General features: G+C 36.2%; 1 protein-coding gene and 1 non-coding gene across 2 annotated transcripts; both read right to left on the reverse strand.

The window, feature by feature from the left end:
* Positions 1 to 7,526: 7,526 nt before the first annotated feature.
* On the reverse strand, positions 7,527 to 21,918 carry LOC134751675 (TBC1 domain family member 5 homolog A-like). The gene is made up of 5 exons (XM_063687119.1): positions 21,777 to 21,918; positions 16,895 to 17,048; positions 11,199 to 11,300; positions 9,516 to 9,596; positions 7,527 to 8,612 (listed from the first exon to the last, which is right to left on the reverse strand). The coding sequence occupies exons 1-5, from the start codon at positions 21,908 to 21,910 to the stop codon at positions 7,527 to 7,529; spliced, it is 1,557 nt and encodes a 518-aa protein (XP_063543189.1). The 5' UTR covers positions 21,911 to 21,918.
* On the reverse strand, positions 13,254 to 13,325 carry Trnat-ggu (transfer RNA threonine (anticodon GGU)). The gene has a single exon. It is a non-coding gene; the product is annotated as a tRNA-Thr (tRNA).
* Positions 21,919 to 22,715: the final 797 nt, after the last annotated feature.

The raw sequence follows: 22,715 nt of genomic DNA on the forward strand, positions 1-22,715 counted from the left end.
TATGCCTACATATACGCACCCAAACAAATGTTATCGGTCCGACAGCTGACGGGGGCTACGACGTGACTGAATTTATCGGAAGCGCCTTTCCGATATCGGACGTCGGAAGGCGCCTATGACAAAAACAGCTGCAGGAGAGTGCCATTGGCATTAAGTCCGCCTTTTTTGCGTTATTTATCGTTTTTAGTAATAATGATATATTAAATGCATAAATAAATACAGAGAAACAAATATATCTTACATTTTACTTCCTTCCGACATCCGATATCGGATCGGATATCGTGAAAACGCTCTAAGAGGAAATAAAGATCCTGTCCTGACTTAGCATGCTTGATATTATGAACGCAAGTCATGCTAGGGGGCATGCCCACTGTATAGACGCGCACTTTTTTGGATTTCACTATTGACATTTTATAGTTTAGGGATTGAACAACAGAACTAGTCAGTTTTGGGCATATTTGTATCCTACAATTTAAAAAAAAGTTATTACTTAAATGGCCCGCCAGAATAGACCTATTTAAGTTAGTTTTTGTACGAAAACTAGTTACTTAAGGCGGAGTAGTTATTTATCGCATTTTTACATACTTACAGCGTTTTTACATTATCCGATCCGATATATATCGGATCTCAGAAGGAAGTAAAATGTAAGATATATGTGTTTATCTGTATTCATTTATGCATTTAATAAATCATTATTACTAAAAAACGATAAATAACGCAAAAAGGCGGACTTAATGCCGGTGGCACTTTCCTGCAGCTGTTTTTGTCATAGGCGCCTTCCGATAAATTCGGCCATGTTGGAGCCCCCCGTCAGCTGTCGGATCGATAATATTTGTTTATGTGCGTATGTGTAGGCACAAGTAGGCATAATGCTTGTTGTAGTGTTCGTGACTGCTAAAGACGGCGCCCGGGCGTGCTCCCCGCGGCCTGACTATGCGGTTGTAGGTTGTAGGATCCCACATCCGATATCGGGCAATGTGAAAACGCTCTTACATGCAAATCGGTTTGATACAGTTAAGCTTTAACATATAGTAACTTATACTAGAGCGGTACTGTCATAGTAAATGTTGTAACCCCAGTAAATTCACTGCCATCTGTCGACACACTTTAAAACTAAAAATGAAGATTTAATAAAAATACAATAAAATATATTTAAATATGGATAAATGATTTTTTTTATTTGCATTAATTATTTTTATGATTTTGACCCATGTTCTTTCACTGATATGCGTTAAAATTGTTAAATAACAAACGAAACCGTCAACGCCATCTATACGACTGTAGGCCAAAACTAGTAGCGCCCTCTGAACGAGAATAAAATTTTCTTGATTTTCGAGGCATGTTTTTTCCTTAGACTGTATCTATCTATTACGGAGTTATATCTATCTTTGGCTTTAACAAGCCCGTTATTGATCATTATAACTTCTTACCAAACGTCTCAGTTAAACGATAGACCAATATGTTGGGTGTTTTAACAGGCAATGTGTTCCACATTAGTTTAGGATATTTAGCTCGGCTCGCGAGTCCGGCCAACTTAGATCAAAGTCGGTGCAACTGCAGTTTGCTGCATGTATACCTAGAGCACCACTGTACAGCATGCGTCGAAAACGATCCTAAAATATTTTTGAAGTAAAACTTCTTTAGGCGCGACTAGATGGTAACTCAGATTTTTTCTGACGGAAGTAACGCTCAGTAGTGACACACGCACAATAGGACACACGTCAAAGTGCCAACATAGCGAAAAACGTCATCGTCAAAGAAGTTTTTCTTCAATCGCGCGTAAAGATTACACGCACACACTTTTTTATACTACGTCGGTGGCAAACAAGGATACGGCCCGCCTGATGTTAAGCAGTCTCCGTAGCACGCGTATGTACGCCTGCAACTCCAGAGGAGTTACATGCGCGTTGCCCACCCTAACATTCCGCACCCTCGTTGAGCTCTGGCAACCTTACTCACCGGCAGGTCACTAAAATTAATGAATGAATGAATGTTTATTTGTATCAAACAAGCGTATATATACATAGCTAATATAATAATTCAATGTTTTTAAGAACAATAATAACTGCATCAATAAATTGCTCTGATATTTAGATTAAGGTAATATTTGTAAAACTTGACAATTTAAAAAAAGTGCTTGTTGCTAGGCCGATTTGAATAAAGAATATTTTGTCTCTTGACTCTACGACTTCTCTTTCCGCAAGAACTCTACTTATTGCGTTTTTTTGTTCGTTGCTGTAAGTTTTGTTTTTTTGCGACAATAATGACCTTTTATTTTTAATTTTAATAAGCAGGTACATGAAAACTTGGATATGGTGAACAATGGATAATTTCTTTTATAAAATCTATCTATAGACATTTTTTTAGGATGACACCTCATGGACTCATGGTATCATGAAACAGTAGTTTCAAAACTTTATTAATTTGTTTTTCAGAATAAATAAAATTACTAAATCAACTTACTATTAGGTGCCTACTTAAATACTTAAAGTTGAATGCGATACAGTTGGCATGAGAAAAAGAGCTTAGTAGTAAGAGATCTAATTAAATTAAACACAGCTTTGGACATCCTGTACATAACTTGGACAGCTTAGTTTATATGCGAACTACGTAATTCGGAATATGCACAAGACAGGCTGTGTATACGATTTGGGGTTATATTTGTTCTGTTCCAATTTAAACTGCCTTCAATATCTTGCATAAGGAAGTGCTCAATAACATCTATACAATATATCAAAAGAAGAAGATTTATTCCATAAAGCACACATACACAAGACAATACGATGAAAGAAATAGGAAAGGGAAAATATTAAGAACAGCAAAACAAAGATAAAATCGAAATCGCGAAGCGTCTGGGTGACGTAACTGGTGACCGAAGAGCTGGCGGCTTTCTCGCACAACGTATCAGCATTGCGATACAGCGAGGAAATGCCGCCAGCATCCTTGGTACAATGCCTCAAGGGCCTATTTTAGATTTAAGCTAGTTATTAATTTCGTTTACGTAGTACCACTGTATACAGGGTGATTTATGAGACGTGAGCAAGACTAATCCTGCACACTCAGTAACTGTTGATTGATCGATTGCCGTCGTATTTAGTTGAAACATACCACACTTTTTCTGATTTTTTTACTTTTTGGTGAGGACAAATAAAATTATCTATAATCATGGTTACCCCACACCTAATTAATAAACATAAAACCTCTTTAACCGCAATGATTTTGATTATGAAGAAAATTAACTTGAGTGAGATACAAATTTTCCAAAGTAACCAGGCTCTGATGACAGACTGACTGAATTTGACACAGAATATCGGTAGTTTAGTACTTATTCTAATTTTAGGGCGACCATGCATGTCGTAAATAAATTAATAACTTTTTTTTTTCAACACGACTAAAACATTAACGTTAATCTCATTAATACTGATACGAAACAGTTGCTTGTAATTTACGAAATGCGCAGTGTTGATCCTGCTCACGTCTTTTGAATCACCCTGTATATCTTGTATTTTGTTTACTTGAAATATATGTGAATAAATAAAATAATAAAATTCATTTATTTAGATTATCTGTGACTCATAAGTACATAATACATAATACAAACATTAATACGATAACATTAAACAAAAAATAAATTAATTTTCTTTTAGACACAAATTAAGAGACCGCAAGCAATGATCATGAGATTCATGAGCATCCCGGCAATAAATAATCTCAACTGAATAAAAATACATTTCTTAAAAACGAACTTATCTATAAAATAAAACTAAATTAAAACTAAAACTAAATAAAACTAAAATACATCTAGAAAATATGGCCCCTTTGGCATGGTAGATAGATAGATAGATCATTTATTGATAAAAATATAAAAAGATTTACATGTCAATTTTGCTTATTCCTATTCTATATTATACATTATTATTATCACAGATTCAATAATTTTGTGGGTGGGTCAGTGACTTGTAGCAGGGAACGAATTCGTCGACACTATAGCACGCCATGTCCAACAATATTTGTTTAAGTTTTTTCTCGAACATCGAGTCTGAAGTAGCTTTTAACTGCTCGTCTAGAGCATTGTAAAGTTTAATGCCTACTATGTGTAAGGATTTCCGAGACTTAGATAGACGTCGCGGGGGCACGTATAGGAGGTTGCGTCTACGCGTTACGGTCTGTAGTTTTTGGAAATTAGAGGGGATCCGTTCGAGATTGCGTCGTATGTACTTGCATGCTTCAAGTACATAGACAGAAGGTAACGTCAAAATTTTTAGCTGCTTAAACAACTCCTTAGCATGATAGTCAGAGGGTTTTTTAGCCATGATACGGATTGCACGCTTTTGTAGTTTAAACACTTTTTCGAGTGTGATGTGATGGTGCCGAGGATGCTGGCAGCATTTTCCCGGTGTATTGCGATACTAATACGTTGCGCGAGATAGCTGCCAGCTCTTCGGTCGCCAGTGAAGTCGACTAATCTTTTTTGATAGTTCTTTAAAAAACTGTAGAGCATTAGGACCAAAAAAAAATGAAATCTCAAAAGAAGATTAAATTATGTACAGTCGCCATCAGATATATCGGAGGGCCGAGCTGCTCAAAATATCTGAACACGCACTCTAGCGCCTTGACAATAGAAGCGTGTTCAGATATTTATGAGCGCCTTGACCGCTCGGATATATCTGATGGCAACTGTACACATTATAAACAGAAAAATTACACATTTGGGTCCAGAAATGTGTGCAGTAGGTAGGGAAAAGGCCCTGTCTCAGCATATTGTTGCTATTTGCAAACGAGGCAAAATCCAACGCAAAATTCAGTTCATTTCAGTTCTTGGTTCTTATGGTATCTGTCCATTGGGACAATTTTGCCAGCATCAAGGTTGTGGGAGCACAATTTCAGTATCAGAACCTGATCCAGTCCGTTGTAGATGCTTGATCGGTTGAAGAATCTAAACTTCTATAGGAATAAAAATAGAAAAAAGGGGGCGTTCAGTAAAACCAATAGGAACTATAGAAAGTAATGAGTCAACTGCCAGGATCAGGATGCAGGATCAGGTGTTTTTTTTTTTCAAGGGAACCTTAGAGGAAAGTTTGAATAAACAAACAGGTAAAAACTTTTGAAAGATTAACAACATATTTTATTAAGTGAGATAACTATTTTAATTTTTTTATTAGCAGCGAAAAAACAGTCTAGTCCAAAACCGAGTACCAAATCCTATACCCGATTTTGCCCTTTTAGTATGTACGTAGGTAATAGATCATTATTGAAAATTCTGGAAATTAGCTTTGTATAATCATATTTAGTTATTACAAAAAAGTAAGTAAAGTTAGCTCCCCGTTATGTCGTGAAGCACGAAGCTCTATCTCAGATAAGACGGCGGCTGTCGATTATTGCCTACGAGTCTTTAGAGCTGCCCCTGTACCTATAACTTAAAAACATATCGATATACACGGTGTTTCCTGCAACAGGAGCAATAAATTAAACTGGAAACTGACCTCGCCTCAAACTGAACAACATTTCTCTAAGAACAAATTAAATTATTTTCTATGAAAATATATTAATTTGTGGTTTTTCAAGTAGACACACTACTATTTAAACTATAAACTGAAATAAATATCATATACGAAGGAAAAAATTACCAAAGCCTCCAGTGTCCAGAGCTGGAATCGAACCAGCGTACCCCGTTAACCGGACAGGTGCCTGAACCGCTCGGCTATCCGGCCACGGTGGCATGGGTCGAAATTTCCAAGTATATGACAATTCCCGAAGGCTTGTGGCGCCCCCTGGCCATCTCTAAGGTAGAACAGTATGGTTCGACCTTCTAACTGAATCAACTCAGGTGATTACGGGCTAGCGAACAACATTGCTAGTTGCTGAACAACATTTGTTCAGCAACTTTTTAAAATTATGAATTTTTTAGATTATACCTTTTTCATAAAAAATATACCATAGAAGACGCAAATGCATCTAGGTACTTACGAATGTAAACGTCGAGGTTGACCGTCGGCGTCGCTCTTTACAGTCCACGCCGCCGGTTGTTGCAGCCGTAAAAACTTAAAAAATGCTTCCTTGCAGGATAATTAACTGCAACAGCCCAAAAATTGTGAGCACCCAAAGGCAAGAACATATTTCCCATCACAGATAAGTAATTTTAAAATTATATTATGCGTAAATTTTGTATGAAAAACTCGGCACGCTTGGTTTCCAAACAAATCGTGGTATTTGCGTCATCTAGCGTATATATTAAATCTGTGGTTTGGCCATAACTCGTCGCTCTTTGAGTCGAGTTAGCTAACCAGCCCTGCCTGCAAATTTACGCACTTGTGCGTCTGCACATTCTGCTACTGTGGGCACATTCTGTCACTTAGTCTCTCAACACACCGAGCAAAACTATCAATAATTTGAAGCATGCCCTCTCCTCCCTACTGCTATTTCGTGTACTGCTGATCGTCTTACGTAGGCGAACACTCGCGTACGCGCAGCGAAGACGCGCAGCGCGGTGCGGTGGGCCCACGAAGTTCGCATTCGCAACGAGATCGCCCACGTAGGACACTTCTTTAGGTATTAAAGGATTGATACCCCGCGCCACTTCGCGTTCGCGTATTGTGAGTGTGCTGGCCGGGAGTCAACGACGGTAGCAGTGGGAAAGTATGTTTTTTACAGAGTAATGCAGAGTACCATATCGATATCGATAGTTTGCATGTTCCCCTCCCTACTGCTGCATCTCGTGTACTGCTGAGTCTGCTGGCCGCGAGCCAACGCCGGTAGTAGTGGGACAGTGTGTTTTTTCAACAAAGGGGTTTTATAATCAACTAGCTGTGATAATGGTAGAAAATAACGATGTTGGATCTATTTACTTTTGGGTGCTAGTACTAGTGTAAGAAAAAAATAGTATGATTATCTCTGTCCATGTTTGAAATGAAACAGTCCTTTGACAAACTATACCTATTTGTATGTGTCATCGTCAACTTGCACAAAAAAAAAGGAAAACAAAATTAAAATAAACGTTATCATAGGGTATTTTGATTTGCACGTTAAAACCATATTTGGGGCATTTTCTATAAAAAGGGATCTTAGTGTCGATGGCGCTTACGCCGCACAGCGTCGCGCGACATTGTATTTATATAGGAGCATCGTTAATAATGGCACAAGCGACATCGACAATAAGGCCCCTTTTTATAGAAAATACCACATTTTATCTTTTGACACAGGTGGGTAAATGACACAGTTTTCTTTTCATACATTTTATTTTATCTCTTAACATAGTTATAACTTATAATTTATTTACAGTATAAAATATAGACTTAGAAAATGGTAACTGTTCTTGTTTTAAATAATTAAAAAAATATTAATTTATTTGGCAATACCAGCTTCAGTGGTAATAACCATCAAGTATTTTTGTTAAAAATACTAAGTATAAATACTTTTTAGTTTTACTTTAACATACTTATTTCAAATGCGTAGTTGAATATTATTTCAAGACTAAGTTTAAAGGTATAAACCTAACTTGATACATTTGAAACAGTAGAATAATTAGCTCAAGTATAACTTAAATACTTATTAATCTTATCAATAAAAGTATTAGTCAGAACTGGTTTCGCACCCGAAAAGTCAATATTCTTTTTCAAATTTACAAAAGAAGCAATCGTGGACGCCAAAAAGCCTTTAGGAGTTGTCACTACTGGACTCGCGTATTTTGGAACAGGCGTAACAGGTATAAAACTTGGACCTATACTACTTCTAATATTGGTATAAAAATTTGGTTTCATTGTACCTATTATTACTACTCTTTCTGTAGTTGCGTCAAAGTACGGACTAGGTGTTGTAGAAGGTACGCTAATTTCAATTGGTACTTGCGAGTATAAATACTCATTATTTGACGGCGATTTAAACGGCTTCTTTTGAATGAAAAGTGGTTTCAATTCTTCATAGGAAGGTACGACTGTAGAGGCCGTACTGTAAGTCTTTTTAGGTACAAATTTGGGATTTTTAGGTCCAGAAAAGGCAGTGAATTTGCTTTTATGAGGATTGTAGTTATTATACTTATCTTCATATTCTAATGAATAATCATTACCATAATACTCTTTAGATTGTTGATCATTATATTGATAATCCTCTTTAGATGCATGATTTTCTGTCACTGGTTTGGTATCTACATGATAATTATTAACTACATCATTAACTCTTTTCACATTATTAACATCATAATGAGTGTTATAATCTACATTGTTAATATAATTATCAATGTAATTCCTGTCGAAATCATTTTTATTATCATAATGTCTGTGATTGCTTGCATAATTTTGTTTTTGCTCATGATTGTTATAATTTATATAATCACTATTAATAATAGGTTTCTGATTGCTGACATAATCATGATTGGATTTATGATTGCTGTTATATTTTCTATAATCTATGTTATTTCCATTTTTTTCATCGTCGTATCTAACATCAGCATTGTATCCGTTTTCGTCGGCCGTGTATGAGACTATTTGCATGCGCCCGTCGGGGAGTCGAACCCGGTACTCCCCGTTGGTGGCCGAGCCGCTGCTGTGTTGTGAATGGGAGAAGTCATCACCGGTTTTCTGGTCTCGTACTATGTAGGAGAACGCATAGTTCTGAGCCTGGAAGCAATCAAATAACTATTGTAGAATTAAAACATCATATTAAAGATAAGTTGTTAGTATAATATGACATATTTCGTGTGTCATACATAGATATATTAGATATCTAGAAAAATATATCTACATCATCTTTATCGGCGATCGCCCCGTTTACTTGGGGTCGACCTTTCTTTTTCATTTTAATCCACACCGCAGTTAGCTTTTGTGGAGCAACACCATGTAACACGGTAACTTTAGCAATTTCAGGATCAACATTTGCACCTTACAAGTCTTTTTAGGGTTCCGTACCCAAAGGGTAAGAACGGGACCCTATTACTATCTCCACTGTCCGTCTGCGTGCCTGTCTGTATGTCTGTCTGTCCGTCTGTCTGTCACCAGGCTGTATCTCATCAACCGTGATAGCCAGACAGTTGAAATTTTCACAGATGATGTATTTCTGTTGCCGCTATAACAACAAATACAGATTTTTTGCCGTTTCTTGGGTAATGGTACGGAACCCTTCGTGCGCGAGTTCGACTCGCACTTGGCTGGTTTTTTATTTGATATATCGTCAGCCAAGTGTAATTTAAATATAGAAAGATATACTCGTATATTTGCAAAAATCTAGAAAAAACGGTTTGAAACTTAGTAGTAGTAGTAAACTCTTTATTGTACAAAAATACATATTAAAAATAACATACAATTATCCCTCTGAGGAATCTCTTCCAGTTAACCTTTGAGTAGATGAGAGGAGAGAGTGAAAAGATGGTGAAAAATGCAGCAAAATGTACAACAACGATATATATACAAACATATACGATACACAAAAAATTGGAAAGAAGTAGAAAATAATAAAGCAACTATACAATAGAAATATAGGCAAATAAATCAGTGAGATAACGAAGCTTCTATAACCTTACTTACTTGATTATAATCATTGTTGTCATCATCGTTCACGTTATTGCTTTCGTACTGTCTTGAGTAGTCCGGCTCCTTGATCTGAAAATTATCATTTCAAATAATATATCATCACCATTTCTTCTTCAAAAAACCGGCCAAGTGCGAGTCGGACTCGCGTTCCAAGGGTTCCGTACATTACACAATTTAAACAATGTATTTTTATGTGAAATGTCTTTAAAAAATTAAGTAATTAAGTCCGACTCACGCTTGACTGCATATTTCTAATAGGTTTTGCGGTGCTCTATAGGTAAAGATCTATTTTGTGTATTTTTTTCAAAATTTCTGTACATACATAGTAGTTTCGGAGATAAAGGGGGGGGGGGGAGAATGGTCATTTTTTGCCTATTTTCTTGAATAACTTCTAAACTATTTATCTTAAAATCATAAAAGAAATATATTTGAGATTCTAACAATGAGCTCTTTCATTGGATATGATTGATTTGATAACACGATATAGTTTGACAAACTTTATTTTTTAATTTTCCCATTTACCCCCAAAAGTGGCCCCCGTGTTTAAAATTCATTTGTTTACGTTACATGTCCGTCTTTGGGTCACAAACTTACATATGTGTACCAAATTTCAGCTTAATTGGTCCAGTAGCTTTGGAGAAAATAGGCTGTGACAGACGGACAGACAGAGACAGACGCATGAGTGATCCTATAAGGGGTCCGTTGTTTCCTTTTGAGGTCCGGAATCCTAAAAGGAGTAGATTTTCGATGAATCGGAATCTATCTTTTTGCTTTTTTATGTATCCTTAAGAACATCATAGAAGGAAAAATAGAGGGAAAGAGGAGAAGAAGGAAGACCGAGAAAAAAAAAATTCAACCAAATAAAAGAAATGTTTCAGGTCGTGTCATACCAGAAGGTTAAGGAGTTGGCAGAGGACCAGACGAGTTGGAGATTGCTCCACCGATAAGAGCACAGCTCTTAAATATGAAGAAGAAGAAGAAGCATGTATGTATGACCGATTTGAAAAGTCCTCTCTTTAAAAGGATCAAGAGTCTTGACAATAGTACGTCCTATTATCATCGCGTCAGCTTCTAAATGGAATCCCGGAGATATCGAGGATGGGAAAGCCTACATTCAGCAGTGTGACTGACATATGGCATTATTCATAAACGCTTGTCATGTCTAAAACGGTGTCCTAGTCTCGTCAGTAGTGACCCTGCCTACAAAGCATTAGGTCCCAGATTCAAATTCTGTTAAGGGGATTTACTTGTCTGATTGACGGACATTTTTTTTGTTTCTGAGTTATGGATGTTTCCTATGTGTATAAGTAAGTATTTATATATATCGTAGTCTATAACACAAGCCATATTGAGCTTCTATTGAGGAGCTAGGTCGGTTTGTGTAAGATTGTCCTATAATATTTATTTAACTAGCATTTATCTTTTGTCCTAATCCGTCATTTTGACTTTTGTATTTGTTAAAAAGGGACAAAGGTTTGCAAGTTTAATGATTAATAAGGGGGATACCGGATAACTTCGTCTAAGCTAACTAGATCATCTTGGCGACGACAATGAACGTTATATTTTACACGTATATATTGAAAATTATATAATCCACACTATCGCTGGCCAAGGCAGTGAAGAATTAGTTTGGACGGATTCTAGGAAATAAATAGGTACTTTGTGATAGATAAATACCTTATAATTACTGTGAGAAGGTATTTTCTGCAGCTGCCGTAGATTCTTGTTGGCGTGGTCTGATATCGCCCTGTAGATTGGCGGCAGAGCAGGTTGCTCTTGCTGTAAAAGAATAAAATTTGTTATCTTGTTGTTGTTGTTTGTTGTATTGTTGTTTTGTTAGTTTTGGTGCAATAAAGAATATTTACTTCAAAAATTTCAAAAAAAACTTATTTTTTTTTTATTGTAGGTACACAAAAATATTTACAGGGTTGTTAAGATTAACTTAATTAAACACAGTTGACAAAATGTACCTGGCATAGAAAAATACAGTCAGGTTACTCTGGTTTCTACACTAGGCTTAGCCTGTCTCGTAGATAACACTTACTTACTTTAGTTTAATTCTCAATGTTGTGGAATAAGGGTAAGTGTGGCTTGCCTTCACATTTGGGACCACGAATGGGCAGACGAATCGCCAGGTTTTTATCTATTTAAAATTTTTACACGATCCGTTTCTATGTCGTGTTATAGTTATTTTTGCAACAAGATAGGAAAGTTGGTTTTCTTGCGAGTGTTGATTCGCTACGCTCAAGATTCTAACTTAGAATCTTTCGCTTACTCGGGACTCAAAAACACGAGATGTAAAATAACTTTGCTCTCGTGTGACACATAATTTTTCACCTCAGTAGTGAGAACATATTAAATGTTAAAATGTATTTTGAATTTGTAATAGACCCCGAAGTATGAAGTGGCAGTTCATGGCCTTCACTAAATTAAAAAGCTACTTTGTTTCACTCCGTTGAGTGACGAAAGTAGGCTTGTTCGAGTTGCTGAGGTGATTTTTTTTTTAATAATTATATCTATGTCCATGTTCGGGTTCTGGTCACTAACCATTACATATATCCAAATAAATAAACATAAACATATATTACATAAGCACAATATCTCACGTATCTTAGCCCGGTTCCCAGGCGCACAAAAACGTGTGTTTTACGGAACAATGCTTGTGATGTGGGCCGTTCATGGTGACTGGCTGCTTAGCAAGAGGCTGTGTCGGGCCATGAGACCAGCGGGAAGATTTGGGAATGAGTTGGGAAGATATCTTGGCTCATATTCCAAGAGTAGGTTAGGCTGTTGATTTAAGATTTAATTGAGGCGGTTGGTACGAAGTTATTATGGTTAAAACGTGTGTTTTACGGAACAATGCTTGTGATGTGGGCCGTTCATGGTGACTGGCTGCTTAGCAAGAGGCCGTGTGGGGCCATGAGACCAGCGGAAAGATTTGGGAATGATTTGGGAAGATTTCTTTGCTCATATTCCAAGAGTAAGTTAGGTTGTAGACTTAAAACTTAACTGAGGCGGTTGGTAACGAAGTTATTATACTTATTATGGTTAAAACGTATGTTTTACGGAACAATGCTTGTGATGTGGGGCCCGTTCATGGTGACTGGCTGCTTAGCAAGAGGCCGTGTCGGGCCATGAGACCAGCGGGAACATTTGGGAATGAGCTGGGAAGATATCTTGGCTCATATTCCAAGAGTAAGTTAGGTTGTAGATTTAAGATTTAACTGAGGCGGTTGGTAACGAAGTTATTATACTTATTATGGTTAAAACGTCTGTTTTACGGAACAATGCTTGTGATGTGGGCCGTTCGCGGTGACTGGCTGCTAAGCAAGAGGCTGTGTGGGGCCATGAGACCAGCGGGAAGATTTGTGAATGATTTGGGAAGATTTCTTGGCCCATATTCCAAGAGTAGGTTAGGTTGTTGATTTAAGATTTAACTGACGAGGTTGATACGAAGTTATTATGGTTATAACGTCAACTTTTGACAACCTGTGTTAGAGTCTGTGCGTAAAGAGAAGTCATAGAATGTATTGGTTCAATGTATGTTGTAAATGAATGAATAAATGAATGAATGAATTAATTAATTCTACGACTCTTCTTTTCGCACAGACTCTGCATAATGTATGAAGGCGTACATCGCCCTCCTCACCAGTTGTCAAATGTCAAAAAAGTGTCCACTCAAAAACCGAAATAAATGTCATATACGAAGGAAAAACTGACCGAGGCCTCCAGTGTCCAGAGCTGGAATCGAACCAGCGTCCTCTGTTTACCGTACAGATGCCTTAACCGCTCGGCCATCCGGTCACGGTGCCGCGGTGGCATGGCTCGAAATTTCCAAGTATATGAAGTGTCCGCTACTCTCCGCTTTGGTGGCCCCACACAAGGAGCGTTTCGTGTGTTTTTTCCATCTGCTTGATGATTGATCGCCACGCATTGTATGTACGCACCTGCTTGTATTAATACCACTGTTTGTAATTACAAATGCTATCGATCAAGCGCTGAAGGTTACATTTGTAGCGATTTCTTTGCGTATTTGTAAGAAATGGTTGGCTGACATCCTCTTCTCTCACTGACTGATTTGTGAACTTTAACCTTAATAATCCGCACTGAAAGCGGGCGATCCGGAGAATTTATGTTTAAGTGTGGGTGGCGAGATACACCGAAGTGCGACTGTGGAGCACCTATACAGTCCATTTACCACATAGTCCGCGAGTGCCCAAAAAGGAAGTACAGAGGAGATCCTCTGGACTTACTTAAGCTAAGCGACAACGCAGCCCATTGGGTGAAGAACCTAACTATTAATTTGTAAATCTGTAAAGCGACCATGAATTGTAATATGCCATACGACTAAATAAATAAATAAATAAACCTTAATAATGTAAATTTTATTATTACTCCCTTATATTGTAATATTTAGAAAGTTGTTTCTTCTTTATTTTTTTTCACTGTAGCTATGATAGTTAAATTAATTTGTAACATTTCCGCTGAATTGTAAAACATGTTGTGTACACTTGTTTTGGATTTCGTGCTAGTTCTTAAGCCATAATGTGCAATTGTATGTATCTCATGATTTTGTACGATAAATAAAATAAAATAAAGAAAGAAAAGATGAAAGAAGCCCATGGCGTCCATTGGCTCGTTGGGTGGACGACATCCGGATAGCGGGTCACTTCTGGATGAGATTGGCTCAGGACCGGGACAAGTGGTGTACTAGAAGATAGGCCTATACTCAGCAGTGGGCGATAAAAAACTGATATGTGCCATTTTAAACCAAAAGGGTACTTATTGTCGCTTGTCAGTAAGGCGCTATTTCCATATAGCTTCAATTAGAAATCAACCTTATCGACAAGCGACAATGTGGTACCTTTTGGTTGAAAACGTCACATATGATGATTATGATGATGATTAGTTAGTATTAGTTGGTTCAATCTTATTATTCACGGGAAAGCAAGGGGTCGACTTAACTCGTCAATTTAACAGCTGTGACATGGCTATCACGTCTTCATTGGTCTTAAGTTAAGAGACACGAACCAGCCACCAAAAAGGTCGAAGTTACGCTCTTATTTTAAAAAACATGCTTAAACATGAAGTTTAGCATAAATATTTACGTAAACAAATATCTAGGTCTGGTACCTCCTGTGCAGGGTGGAAATAATTAATGGGCCCCGGAGGGAAAGTGCTTTCAAATCTTAAGTTAGCTCATTCTACTTAAAGGAAACATTCCTTTACAGTACATATGGTGCTCCTTTCTCGCACTAGTGCGTCAAATAGCACTTTTCGTGCATATGTCGAAAGTTTAAAGGGCCATATGTACTGTAAAACGTTGTACGATACACGTGCGAATAGGAAATTCGCAACTCGTGTCGATTTAAAACACTCCCTGCGGTCGTTTCAATTTATCGCCATTCGTTTCGAATTTCCTCTTTTCCGCACTTGTATCGTAAATAACTATTATTTTTAAAAAGAAACAAAACTGCATTTAAAGATTTTTCTTTTTTTCTTCAATTTCGTTTGTCTAAAAATAATATTCTTGAGTACTAAATATTCGATTTTATGGATATTTTGCACGACCGAAGAGTGTAAAGACCTAATGTTTCTTGGAGAGCGAGTGTTTATTTTTTGGAATTTTTAGTCGGTTCGATTCCCGGACAAGACAAGCGAATTAAAAAAATCTTTGAATGCAGTTTTGTTTCTTTTTAAAAATATTTTTTTTTCCTTTAAGTAATATGAGCTAACTTAAGGTTTTAAGGCACTATCTCTCCAGGGCTAATTTTTTTCCACACTATAGGTATATGGTCAAATTACATAATAATATATATATATAATAATATATACATATATATATATATAATAATAATATATATAATAATATAATATAATAATATTGTGATAATATATATATATATATATGTATGTATATATATGTATTTATGGGTATATATTTGTGTTTATATGGATATGTATTGTATATATATGTTTATTTTATATTCTAGATTACAGGTTTTGATTATTTACGTTTGTAATAATTGAACCATAATTTACTTTCTGTTCATAGTGTTCGTTTGTCTATCTTGATCTGTTTATTGTTTCATTCTCAATTGCTCAAAGGTTGACTGGAAGAGATCCCTTATAGGGATAAGTCCGCCTTTGTACATTGTATATATTTATGTTCTTTTATTGTGTTTGTAATCTGTCTTATGTACAATAAAGTGTTTACATACATACATACATACATACATACATGCCAGAATTCAAAAAGTCGTTTTAAAATAAGAACGTAACTGACTGTATTTCGGCGTCTAGGTTCGTATGACTATTAAATAGTTTTTTGTTTAACAAGGGGGCAAAGTTGTTGTTAAACTCTCGTGCTAATATTGATACTCGAGCAAGCGAAAAATTCCAAAACTCGCTGCGCTCGTGGTTCGAAAAATGGAATCTTGAGCGTTGCGAGGGTTTCAAGACACGAGTGTTAAACAAATTTTACCACTGAGTGAAACACAATTTTTTTCCGCCTACCAACACAAGGAAAATACTACCTGTAAAATATCAAACAAAATAAAAGCAAATCGATTCAAAATGAATGTTATTATAGTTATTTGTTATACAAGGGTGCAAAGTTGTATTTTACCCGCGAGTGTTTCAACACACGAGAAGTAAAATACATTTGCGCCCGTGTATAACACAAAACTTTTCACCTCACTATAGCGAGGAAAATGCAACATCCACAGGCGTTAGATTATCTTCATCACTGGAATCACTCATTTCTTTACGATATTATAACAGAAAACTCTGGAAGTTATGTATTTTTACGCGAACCGGTGACAAAAGTTTCTTAGTAAAAAAATTGTTGACAATGCGTTTTGAAATTGCATCGACTCAACTTGTGCGTTCAGAATTATATTTAACATCATTATAAAAAAACAAACGTTTCTTATGGAATTTTAAGGTTTATGACTAAAAATCATTAAATAAAACTAAATTTGGTATTTTTCATTAGATTCTCAAACCATTTATTTAATGATAATTAATATCGAACGAATCATTATCATAAACGATTTACGTTTTGTTATCTGTCAAGCTACTTAAACACGCTCCATCCAAGGTCAAATTACTTTCCCCACTAGTGGATAAAACGCGTTTTTCCCCGCTTGTATTGAAGGATAAAAGACAACTTTCCGAGCTAGTGAGGGGAAAAAATATTTATCATTCCAAATAATCATTTAAAACTCAATTCTTTCAGCCAACATAAGGAAACAATTCAAAATTCGCATTCGATTACTTTGCCCCACATGTGGACAAAATGCAACTTTCTTTTGAGCAATCAAGAGAGCCTTTACCAGCTGGTGTGGTGAAAATGACTTTCAAGGTCTTACCTCGTAATCATATTGGTAGTGCACCCGGCTTTGCTCGGCCACGGAGTTGTTCAGCTCGCTTCTGGCTATGGACTCAGTGAGTGGCCGTGACGTCACGATCAAGGGGGGCCGCGGCGGTGGGGGGGCGTCGTTAGGGAAGACGACTGGGCCTTGTCTGTGGAAGAAATGTATAGTTACAAAGATTGATATAACTCCGTAATAGATAAATACAGTCTAAGGAAAAAACGTGCCTAGAAAATCACGAAAATTTGATTCTCGATCAGATGGCGCCACTACCTTTGGCCTACTCTCGTTTAGAAGGCGTTGACAGTTTCGTTTGTTATTTAACAATTTTAACGCATATCAGTGAAAGAACATGGGTCAAAATCATAAAAATAATTAATGCAAATAAAAAAAATCATTTATCCATATATTAATACATTTTATCATATTTTTATAAATCTTCATTTTTAGTTTTAAAGTGTGTCGACAGATGGCAGTGAATTTACTGTGGTTACAAAATTTACTACGACAGTACCGCTCTATCCTATTATATCCTGGTTGGTAAAATGAAGTAACTTAAGGTTTTAAGGCACTTTTCCTCCAAGGCCCATTAATTTTTTCCACACTGTATACCTACAGTAGGTATGCTATGTACCTAGTAAACGGTAGGTTCCTGGTTTAACTTAAACTATGTAGCCTTTGTCTAAGTTCGCCTGAGGCAAACTCAAGTTTACCACTATTGTATTCTGTTACGTGTAACTGTGGCAATTTGGTATTTATTGACATCTCAAAGGAGGCTATGCATTTATTGTGTGTGTAATAACATGAGATGAGGCGAATACCTTAAGAATTATTTATAATTGTAGGAAATGAAATAATAAGTTTTATACCACAAAATTTCATTTTTGGTACTAGCTTTTATCGCTGACTGTAGTTTTCTTTGCACAGGCAACGACAAGTAATTACTCATCGAGACAATTAAAACCGCAAACACAATTAGGTTTCGTTATTTTATCACAAAGTCCCTATGGCCTCCTGTCTCCATCATCAGATCAGCTCGATGGTACCATAAATTAATATTGCATTGTCACCTTACTTACATGCAAATTTTCAGCTTCATTGGAAGTCGGGAAGTGGGTTTTTACCTTTTAGATTTGACCCGTACAATAGATTGTTAACCAAGGGATGAAAGGCAGCTATTTCTGCCGAGGTAGTTTGGCGCTCGAACGCAGTGAGAGCGCCAATAGTCCGAGGCTTAAATGATGCCTTTCACCCGAGTTAAACACTATACTTTTCATTTCGAATACGAGGAAAGTAAAATTGAACGTGTTTTTTTAAAACATGACCAAGGCTTATTCTTCAGTTAACAATTAAGGTAAAAGTATCGTTGTTTTGTATAACATTGTTCATTATTTTAGTATGTGGGTATTTTTGCACTTTGTAATTTTTCCTCAGTCACCCGTTGACCACGAACGCTGTAAAGGGTTCGAAACGTCGGGATGTATTATAAATTCAATATACGCGATATAATCCGTTTTCATAGTTTTATTTCATGAGTAACTATCGCGGTAACCGAAGACAATATTAAATCCATTTAAACTCAAATTTCAATTGCTTATCGTAAAAAAATTAAAAAGTCGTACTTCGAACGTAAAATGCTCTAGTGCAGACACGTATCATTTTCGGCACACATTTTAGAACAACAATGACCCCCTTTCAGAGCATGAGAAATGAAATCATAGTTTACATACTTACATAGGTACCTACATTGCAAGTTAATAAAAACCTTCTAAAATCATTATATCCGCATTCTTCAGACATACAAATTATTATTATATATCCGTGACGCACAGACGTAACAATAACACTTGCTCTACATAAGATCGCCATTTTGAATTAAGGGGCTACCTGAGGTTTTCATCGATTTTTGACAAGTTTTGAATGGTATCAGAGCTCGAGGGAGAGGAGTGTTAGGGTCGGCAACGCGCATGTAACTCCTCTGGAGTTGCAGGCGTACATAGGCTACGGAGACTGCTTAACATCAGGCGGGCCGTATGCTTGTTTGCCACCGACGTAGTATAAAAAAAAAAATCTACTTTTGCACTACATATAGAATTATAAAACAAGCGGCTATCGGTTCTTCAATCTTTTATCTCCATTTTTGTCTACCGGATTGTGAAAAAAATGAATACTTATTTATTTATGATTGTTTTAAACATTGTCTAAAAAACACTTTTTCCCCTCACTAGCTCAGAAAGCCGTCTTTTATCCTTTAAAACAAGCGGGGAAAAGCGCATTTTATCCACTAGTGGGGAAAGTAATTTGACCTTGGATGGAGCGTGTTTAAGTAGCTTTTGACAGATAACAAAACGTAAAACGCTCATAATAATGGTTCGGTCGATATTAATTATCATTAAATAAATGGTTTGAGAATTTAATAAAAAATACCAATTTATAAACCTTAAATTCCATAAGAAACGTTTGTTTTTTTAAATGATGTTGAATGTAATTCTGAACGCACAAGTTGAGTCGATGCAATTTCAAAACGCATCGTCAGAAATGTCAACATTGTCAACAAAAATTTTCTCACCGACTCCGATACGTAAAAATACACAACTTCCAGAGTTTTCTGTTATAATATCGTATTATCGTAAAAAAATGAGTGATTCCAGTGATGAAGATGATCTAATGCCTGTGGATGTTGCACTTTCCTCGTTATAGTGAGGGGAAAAGTTTTGTGTTACACACGGGTGCAAATGTATTTTACTTCTCGTGTGTTTAAACACTCGCTACGCTCAGGATTCTATTTTAGAACCACTCGCTTCGCTCGTGGTTCAACTATAGAATCCTTTCGCTTGCTCGTGTTTCAATTCCACACTCGCGGGTAAAATACAACTTTGCACCCTTGTATAACAAATAACTATTTTCGTATCTCGATTGCTGTGAAAGATCTTACTTATACGAAATCTACATATTTGGGTTCGTCTTAGACGTCTCTAAAAATTTGTCTAAGGTTTTAATTTTAAACTAATTAACACAAAAGTTATGGCCAGAAAACCAGTTTTTTGGCCTAAAATTGTTCAACTTTGATGCCAAATAGATTAGATTAGATTAGATTAATTTATTTCTTATTGGGAATTACATGATATTTAACAATGACACAATGTATCTAAATAACATGAACTCACAAAAAGATCGACAAATTGTAAAAAATAATAATTCAGTAAAATAATTAAAAAATAAATAAAAACAAACAAATCATAACAAAATAAAAAAATTAAAAGTCAAATACAGTGAGATAAAATGTCAGAAAGTAATGATAGTTATACTAAACACAATGTCAAAAATTATCTTTTCAGAGTATAAATAAGCGGTCAAAAATATATATATTGCTAGGGCACCCTAGTTAATATAATGTCAGAATTAATAATAGTATTGCAAAGTCAAATTAAAATAAAATTCTAATTAACAAAGTAACTAAAACAATAAGAAATAAAAAACAACAATAGAACATAAAAATAACAATGTCAGATTAAATTATTATAGAAATAATATTATACATTTCAATCGCGTTTCAAGTTTGTGTATTCTTTAACAGAATACAGCGATTTTGTTAATAACATTTCTTTGAGACGGCGTCCAAAAATATCATCAGAGGTTTCGTTTCTGAGACTAGAGACTAGAATATTTCGAAGACAATGAACTTTGAAGTAAATATGGGATACTATATTGCTAAAATCCGTTGCTGTTAATATGATAAGCTACAAAAAACATTAGAAAACTAAGGGATTCAAATCGAAGGTCATTGGGGCATGGGATCCCCTTAAGTTAGATTTTACGCTGTCACTGACATTAACCTCTTTTACGCACTGGGTAATAGTTTGCATCTTAAATATTTGCAGTAAAGTTATCGTTAGGGTAATAGTTGTGATGGCCATTTAGAATAAAAGTATTTTGTACGGGTAAAGGACGAATTTAAGAGGCAAATGTAGTCCCCATTTTCCTCTATGGATATTGACATTATGGAAAATAATATTGTCTTCGGTTACCGCGATAGTTACTCATGAAATAAAACTATGAAAACGGATTATATCGCGTATATTGAATTTATAATACATCCCGACGTTTCGAACTCTTTACAGCGTTCGTGGTCAACGGGTGTCAAACGTCGGGATGTATTATAAATTCAATATACGCGATATAATCCGTTTTCATAGTTTTATTATGGAAAATATTTTTTACATAATTTGATGTGTATATGAAATCTGTTTTTCGCTCCTTATTTTTTTAATTTTTTTATACCACGTTGGTGACAATCAAGCATACGGCCCGCCTGATGGTAAGTAGTTACCGTAGCCTATGGACGCCTGCAACACCAGAGATATTACACGCGCGTTGCCGACCCTTTAAAAACCTGTACACTCCTTTTTTGAAGAACCCCATACTGTACAATAATAAAATAAAAACCGGCCAAGTGCGAGTCGGACTCGCGCACGAAGGGTTCCGTACCATTACGGATAAAAACAGCAAAAAAATCACGTTTGTTGTATGGTAGCCCTACTTTAATATTTATATTATTCTGTTTTTAGTATATGTTGTTATAGCGGCAAGAGAAATACATCATCTGTGAAAATTTCAACTGTCTACCTATCACGGATCATGAGATACAGCCTGGTGACAGAGACAGACGGACAGACGGACAGCGGAGTCTTAGTAATAGGGGCCCGTTTTTACCCTTTGGGTACGGAAGCCTAAAAACTTAAAAAGTCAAGCGCAGGAGCATAGCTATGGTTAATATAGTATTACCATGGCCACAGAATAAGTAATAGTATTATCCATGGCATAGCTATAACCGGTAAACGGTGGGACGGTGTAAGTGGCCCTTATAAAGATAACTTACCTGGTAGGCTTGACCTCTTTCAGGTACTGTTCAAAAGATTGATAATTGAAATGCCTGGGTCCAAGCAGGCTGGATGGCGTGGAGACCTCGGCAGCTACTCTGGACAGCAGGGCGAGGAGGAGAAGACGGGACATGTTCTGAAAAAAAAAGTTGAATTTGTAAGTATTTTAATGCAGTTCAAAATATTGAAGAATTGTGGTTAAATAGACTGGCTTCGCTTCGCCCGGAACTGTTAGTTTTGATTTCAATTTAAAGGGATGGTTTATTTATCAATCGATGAATGGTTCGATTAATGGGATGGTTTATTTGTCAATCGATGAATGGTTCGATTAAAGGGATGGTTTATTTATCAATCGATGAATGGTTCGATTAATGGGATGGTTTATTTATCAATCGATGAATGGTTCGATTAATGGGATGGTTTATTTTGACGACCGGTCTGGCCTCGTGGGTAGTGACCCTGCCTGTGAAGCCGATGGTCCTGGGTTCGAATCCCGGTAAGGGCATTTATTTGTGTGATGAGCACAGATATTTGTTCCTGAGTCATGGGTGTTTTCTATGTATTTAAGTATTTGTATATTATATATATCGTTGTCTGAGTACCCATAACACAAGCCTCCTTGGGCTTACCGTGGGACTTAGTCAATCTGTGTAAGAATGTCCTATAATATTTATTTATTTATCAATAGCTAGTGTTTTCAGATTAAATAACTGTCTATGTATGCTACTTGTTTGCTGTTTAGTAGCTTCATGGTTATTCAAGTAACACCAATATTTATGAGCTTAATATTGAGTATGGATGGTATAGAAAGGATCGCAATCTCTTATGGCCGAATTGTTGCAAAAGTGACCGCTTTCAGCTTTAAATAATAGTTCCTAATCTCTCCGGTGGCACTAGGTAGGCTCTGAGACCAGAGTATTGTAATATATAGGAGACTA

This window comes from Cydia strobilella, chromosome 23 (genome assembly GCF_947568885.1).
Source record: "Cydia strobilella chromosome 23, ilCydStro3.1, whole genome shotgun sequence".
NCBI lineage: Eukaryota > Metazoa > Arthropoda > Insecta > Lepidoptera > Tortricidae > Cydia > Cydia strobilella.